The 7,018-nt window shown below is 49.4% G+C and overlaps 1 protein-coding gene across 1 annotated transcript in view; it reads left to right on the top strand.

Moving 5' to 3' along the window:
• The window catches only part of CASTOR1 (cytosolic arginine sensor for mTORC1 subunit 1), a 32,685-nt gene extending 26,016 nt beyond the window's left edge, over positions 1–6,669 (top strand). The window contains exons 5-9 of the mRNA XM_014526380.2: positions 1,173–1,296; positions 1,635–1,748; positions 2,153–2,235; positions 3,052–3,146; positions 4,130–6,669. Of these exons, the coding sequence (XP_014381866.2) occupies positions 1,173–1,296; positions 1,635–1,748; positions 2,153–2,235; positions 3,052–3,146; positions 4,130–4,195 (482 nt within the window). The 3' untranslated portion in view covers positions 4,196–6,669. The remainder of the gene's footprint in view (positions 1–1,172; positions 1,297–1,634; positions 1,749–2,152; positions 2,236–3,051; positions 3,147–4,129) is intronic.
• The last annotated feature ends 349 nt before the right edge of the window (positions 6,670–7,018 follow it).

Genomic DNA, 7,018 nt, shown 5'->3' with positions numbered 1-7,018 from the left:
GGATAACCTGGAGAGGGTCCAGAGAAGGGCCACTCGTATGGTTAAGGGCCTGCAGACCAAGCCCTATGAGGAGAGACTAGAGAACCTGGACCTTTTCAGCCTCCGCAAGAGAAGGTTGAGAGGCGACCTTGTGGCTGCCTATAAGTTCATCACGGGGGCACAGAAGGGAATTGGTGAGTATTTATTCACCAAGGGGCCCCCGGAGGTTACAAGAAATAATGGCCACAAGCTAGCAGAGAGCAGATTTAGACTAGACATTAGGAAGAACTTCTTCACAGTTCGAGTGGCCAAGGTCTGGAACGGGCTCCCAAGGGAGGTGGTGCTCTCCCCTGCGCTGGGGGTCTTCAAGAGGAGGTTAGATAGGCATCTAGCTGGGGTCATCTAAACCCAGCACTCTTTCCTGCCTATGCAGGGGGTCAGACTCGATCTATTGAGGTCCCTTCTGACCCTATCATCTAACATCTATGAATCAGGGCTGGGACAGAGCCACGAACCACTCTGGTGCCAGTCACAGGGGTGTGCAGGCAGCGGATCACAGCTCTGCTGGGATGGGGGTCGGGGCTGGGATCTGGAGGAGCCCTTGTGATGAGTACTGGTCCTATGGGGAGAGGATCATGGCTGTGCCCTAGGCCCTGGCCCTGTGCTGTCACTGCCACATGATCCCAGGGGCGCATGGCCAAGCAGACAAGGTGGGGCTGCTTAGGGAGTTTTGGTGACCTGTTGTGTGGCGGGGTGGGGAGGGTGAGGGGTGGTGCGGTACTGACCTGGCCAGTGACAGCTCACCAAAACCCCGTGTGGCCCAAATAATTGCCCACCCCTGAGCTACTGAAATCCAGACTGTTCATGGTTTTCCCCCTTCCATGAGCAGGAAAGCTAGTTCATACCCAGTGTGGCCTCAAGGTGGCACTGCTGTGATGCAGCAACTGCAAGCATCAAGGCAAAGTGCTCCTGGATGAGTTTACCCGATCGCAGATTCAGATTAGCTGAGGGACTTAAGACATCCAGGAGGCTTGGTATTCCCAGTCGCCCACTGCACAGTGCAAAGTACATCTCCCTTCGTGGTGCTGTGTGTGGCTGTTTCCTTCAGATATATGGTACAGAGCTTTTGTAGTGCTTATGGAGGGCTGCTTGGCTGGTGCATGGACTGTGTTAATACTTATGTCTCCTCCCAGCTGCGAACCCCACCGTGCACCCTGTGCAGAGTCCTCAAAACAAGTTCTGCATCCTGACCGTGGCTCCTGATACCCTGCCAGCTATTGCGACCACACTTATGGATGTCCTGTTCTATTCACACAGGTAGGAGGCTGCAGGGCTGTTCTTGGGAAGAAAAAGAAAGGCCTTAGCTTCACCTTTTCAGTGAGGTTATTTCCATTGGGGTGAGCATTGCACTAGGAGGCCTCAATGTGGCATAATGGGCCATTCCTATATCTGAGATGCTGACAATGTGATCTGTTAACTCCAGCAGAGGAGATCCTACAAATGGCTCCATACTAGCTGTCCAGGAAAGCCATGGGTTGGCAGCTGTGTTCTACTTCACGATGAGATGGGGGGCAGGGCAATCGTGTATCCCTGCATCTGGGGCTAACCTGTCTTGTGCCCCTTCCACCCCTCCCTCCCACCACTTTGTTTTGCAGCCCTCCAAAGGAAGCTGCCCCAGGCAGCCAAGATTTCGACTCCATCGCATTCTTTGCCTTCTCGTTGATTGAGGGCTACATCTCTATTGTTATGGATGCAGAAACGCAGAAGAAGTAGGTATCCTCTGGGATGCAGGTCAACCATGTACCAGGTCTCTGATACACTCCAAGCTACAAAGTTCTGCCCATATACTTTAATACTTGTGTGGGCATGGGGTTTCTGAGGTGCGTGCTTCTCCTCGGTACCTATCCACTCCCTTTCTTCTTCCAGTGTCTGTCAGTTGGTGGGCCCTTCAGATGGGTAAAGCATTTAGCAAGGGAGGCCACTGACATCAGGAATTACAGACCTGTGACTGGAACAGGCAGGAGGGTGGAGGACCCTGTAGGAGGTAGCATTTCTTGGGTACGTGCACTGGCTGTTCTGGCTGTTGGGAGCTGAGGTCCAAGGTAGGGATAATGTACTTGGTGACCAGGTTTATTTTATTTTATTTATTTTATTTATTTATTTATTTTTGTAGGTTCCCCAGAAACCTGCTGCTGACCAGCTCCACAGGCGAGCTCTGGAGGATGGTGAGAATTGGCGGGCAGCCTCTGGGCTTTGGTAAGGGGAATCTTCACAGCACCCTCCATTCATCTGTCATCTCCCTTAAATGCACCTATGGCCCCTGCCATGTGATACTCGAGAGCCTCCATTTGTAATACAGTGGTCTTTGGTGCATACCTGTGAGAACGGGAATAAGAGCCCTGCTTGCCGTAGTGAAGAGCTGAGCCCAGATGAATGTATGTCTGCAGCATACCTTGGCAGGGCTGTCCCTCAGTATGACCTGTCGATGCATGCCTGTGGCCACTTTCTAAACCCAGAAGTGTGCTGGTGAAGCTGCTTGGCAGCTGCTCAAATACTACAGACACATGGAGGGGTTCTGCAGGCATATCTCTGCCTTTGGAATGTGGTAGCAAGTGTGGGCATGACCAGTTGAGCTGGGATATGGCACAGCCACAGTATAAATAAGCATGAAGTGCCATGCCTAAGGCTGCAGGAGAATTCCATGTCGGAGCAAAGAACCGAGGTCCTTGGGTAGTGTTCCATCCATCCTTCATCTCACCAGTATCCAGATGACAATGATACATGAAGTGAGACCATCTGTCTTGCTGCTTCCTTCTTTCTAGACTTTTACTCCTATTGATGCTCAGTGGCAGAGGGGCAAGCTTAAGTTACCTGAGTGCCAGCTGTCCAGTAAGGCAAGATAAACTGATCTCAGTAGTCACCTTGGGAGTTCTTCAGCACAAGTCTAGCAGCTACATATCTAGAGGCCATGGGGGCGAAGCTGACATGATTGAGCTGTGGCGGGGGGGGCAAGCACTGTTTAGGCTTCTCAAGCACACTGACATCTCACTGTGCCCTCTTCCCCTTCTGCAGATGAGTGTGGGATCGTAGCTCAGATTGCTGAGCCCCTGGCTGATGCAGACATATCGGCCTATTACATCAGCACCTTTAACTTTGACCATGCTTTGGTAAGTCAGCTTATTTCCCAGCAGACTGAAAAGGACCAAGGGAATGAGAATGATGCTAGCAGGCTAACTTCCTGTCCCTTAGTCTGATGGTGAGCTGTTTTGTACTCATTGGAGTCACTTCCTCCAGCCTTGGCAGCTGGTGGGTGTAAGGGAGAGCCCAATTGGGAGGCTGTAGGACCAGACATTCCACAGAAATGAGGCTGTCCTGACCTGCACTGTCTGAACAAGGCTCTCCCCGTTGGCCTTAAACCTAGGCTTTTCATGTCTGCACAGTGCCAGCCTTACTCACTGTGTCTCCTAGCCTAGAGTGACTCCATGCTGGGTGGCACTTCACTCTGGTCCTTCTCCCACCAGTGCAGGGTTCAATTCCCCTTTGTGTGGTGACTGCCCACAGTGGGAGGCACTGGAATGCATCTCATTCAAAGAATGAGTCCCATTGGCCCCCGCTCCCTTGTGCATAAGCTCTGAGCCTGGTCTGCAGTGTGAGAAACTACTCCTGTGGTGATGCAGAGGCCCTGAGGGTGGTGGGAGGGACCTCAAGGGGGGAGGAAGAGGTTTGTCAGCACTTGGCTGTTGTGGTGTTATGAGCTGCCTGTGCCAACTCTGCATGCAGGCCTGAAAGAAGAGGTGAAGTCTGGTCTGGGTGAACCCTGTCTGGCTACCACTTCCTTCCTAAAGTGATGAAGTACCTTCTCCAAGTTGCATGAGGGTAGGAGAAGCATAAGAACTGCTGTCCTTGCCAAGTTTAGAGATGAGAGCTTGGGAAATTAGACCTGGATGCCCTTTAAAATAGGGAAACCTAGAGCATTCCCTATGGAACTGCTGAGGCAGCAACTCAGACATTTGTCCAGTTATCTTTCCAGCTTCATCTTCCAATCCCAATTGGTGGCAGGCAAGATAGCGACCTATAGTTGCAGAGCAGACATGCAGCCTGTATCAAGGATTGGCATTGGTAATAATAGACCTTGCTTTCTCTCTGCCAGGTCCCAGAGGAAGGCATTTGCAGTGTCATTGAAGTGCTCCAGAAACGCCAGGAGAGTGGGAGATAACTGGCATGGTGTCTCCTCTGTCCTCTAACACCCATCTGGAAAGATGAGGGTGTAGCTCACTGCCTGACACAACACTGGGATTGTCAAGCATTCATGGGAACGGAGAGAGAACACTCCACTCCCGTTTCACAGACAGCTGGCCTGGGCCTCTTGTTCATCTTCCAGGCTTCTGGAGAGTGGGTTGAACTGCTGCACATGGGGTCAGAAGGACATGTCTCTTCAGGTGGATGCCAAGAGGAGAGTTTTCTTGTCACTCTGCAAGAGTGTGAGCTCAATTCTTCCCAGAGCATCCCATGAGCTAACTCCAATTGTTTCCTCTTGCAGGTTCAGTATTGCCTAATTCAGCGCCCTTTCTATCTCCACTCTCCCCACATCCTGTCTTGAAACAGGGAGCAGAGTACATGATGCACTATGAACTGGTACTAGAGAGAGATCTTTTGCACACCCCTTGATGAGTTCTCCCAGCTCACAGTTCAGTTGGGCACTCTCTTCTTTTTTTTTTTTTTTTTTTTTTCTTTCTTTAACTACTTTTGTAGCTAACTTCACAGCTGCTTTGAGCTTCCTATATTTAATTTCTCCTGATTTTTCTGATGCCAGGTTCAGGCATCTGCTTTTCCTAGGCTGGGTCTGCTTTTCCTAGACTATATCTAGTGGGCATCTCAAGGTGGATATGGCCAAGGACAAATGTTCTCTTTGAGTAGGAGGCAGTGGCTGATGGCATGAGGAGACATGTTGGCCATTGGGTTGGTGTGGAAAGGGATGCTTGTGGTAGTCTCTCTATGTGGTCAAGGGTGTGGAGAGAAATGAGTTGCTCTGGGTCTTGTAGTGTTAATGACCCTGATGTTGAGAGCCTGGGATAGACATGCTGCCTCCAATACAGAATCCCATGTGCAAATTAAACTAAGGGGCTGAAGGTTCCTAAATTGACCTTTTACTGTAGAAGTGCCTTCCCAGGCAAGGAGGGCCAGAAAGCTTGTTAGGACAGCTTCTTCCCTTTGTGGGCTAAGCTCCTCCATGGCTTTAAAGCCATTCTGGGGCTGGCTAGCTGCAGTTAATGTTGCACTTTTAAAAATTTTTTTCTGTATTCCAAACAGTAAATCCCCCATCTTCAGCACTGGTGGTGAAGTGCCTGATTGACAGGTGTGCTCTGGACTTCCCAATTTGCCCTCAGGTGGGGTGTGTGCCATGAGGAAAGTGCTAAACAATCCCATTTCCAAAGGATCTTGGGTTGATTTGCTGCCTAATTCAGGGAATGGGCATTGCGTGAAGGGAGGATGGTGGAAATGTGCAAAGCTGCTGGTAGTGAATGATGGCAAGAATTCCCTCGATCGGAGCAGTGGTGCTGGGAAAGAAGCACGTGTTCAAGAGGTTTGTGTTGAAATGGCCCATGTTGTCTTTAGTAGTCAGGGTAGTAGCTGTAGCAACACTCATGATCTACATAGAGGTATCCAGGAGCTTAATTGTTTTTATCATGTTGATTTCAAGGGATGGAGTAATCCGGTCACCTTTGCCTGGAGCAAAAAGTCAGTATTTCCCTTCTAAATGGGGGTGCGCTGGGAGCCTGGAATTCCATCCTCTGGAAGCCAAGGTCTGTTACCCCTCCTTGTTTTTTGTGCCTTTTTTTCTACGGCCTTCTTAGGACTGGACCTTCTTGGGTCTCTTGCCTTTAGTGGAATGCCCACAGCTAGGCCGGTATCTTGTTGAATACCAGAAAGGGTGGTAGGTTTCTGGTGTGTCACTGAGGGTCTGTCTCCTGGGTGGTGGCCACCCTGTTCAGCATCAGGCTAGGGAAGCTGCTTCTAGGTGAATGGGTGATGCTCGTCTCTCTAGAGCCTGTATAAACAATGTAAAGGAGTGACACTGCCCCTCAAGTTCATAGGAAAAGACTTCCATGAAACACTCCTGTGCTAATTTCCCTCTTCAGTGTAGCTGTTTTTTACAGGAAATAGATTCATCATTCATCAGTGACTTAAAAAGCTGGAAGAATCTGGTTTTCTTGGATTTCAAACTGCTACTTTTATTTCTGTTTCAAAAGCCTGGCTGAGTGGACAGTACCAACACTGCCAGCTGGGGTAATACTATCCTGATGTCTTACTCCTGCTGTGTTCTGTCATATCAACCCTCTTCCCCTAAGCTAGCATCTAGCCTGGAACCAGGGCTGTTGGAAGCACTCTTTTAACTGGTGTGCTGTTTTGCAGCCATGAAGATTTAGGTGTGGGGCTTTGCTTTTTACTGGGGCTAAACTTAGTTTCTCAGAACATATTTAGCCATGGGATTTTGCCTTCTGGAAAAGGCTTCAAGTCCCTGGGCAGTGGCCTCTGCTCTCTTGGATACAGTGCCTAGAGAAGACCTTTGACTTCCTGTGGAGTTTCTTGCTGATGCAAGAAAGGGTCTGCCAGCAAAACCAGGCATCCTTTAAAACTTCTATTTTTGCATAGTTTTTAAATGAGTCAATAAAACTCCATTTTCAAAAACCTGAAGCTCTTGTGTGTCTGTCTGATGGTGAAATGCAGGAAATAGCCCCTTCAAGGGACCTGGTGTTCAGTTTCACATTACTAAAGGTCAAACATTAGGGAACCTATGGCATTCTCAGGGGGTACAGCACTAAATAAGGATGGAGAAGTGCATTCTCACCTTGAATTGAACAAAAGGAGATGGAGGGAGAATGGTGGAAAGATATGGTCACTCTTGTAAGAGCAGTCATGGAGTTAATTTTGGGGGTGGGAAGGCTTTAAGGCTGAAAAACCCCAAGCAGTCAAGGTCAAGTAGGTATGGACTTGCTAGGTATAACTTTCTATAGAAATCATACTCTAAATTTCCAGG

This window comes from Alligator sinensis, unplaced genomic scaffold (genome assembly GCF_000455745.1).
Source record: "Alligator sinensis unplaced genomic scaffold, ASM45574v1 scaffold216_1, whole genome shotgun sequence".
Lineage (NCBI taxonomy): Eukaryota > Metazoa > Chordata > Crocodylia > Alligatoridae > Alligator > Alligator sinensis.
This window is presented reverse-complemented; position numbering and strand designations above follow the sequence as displayed.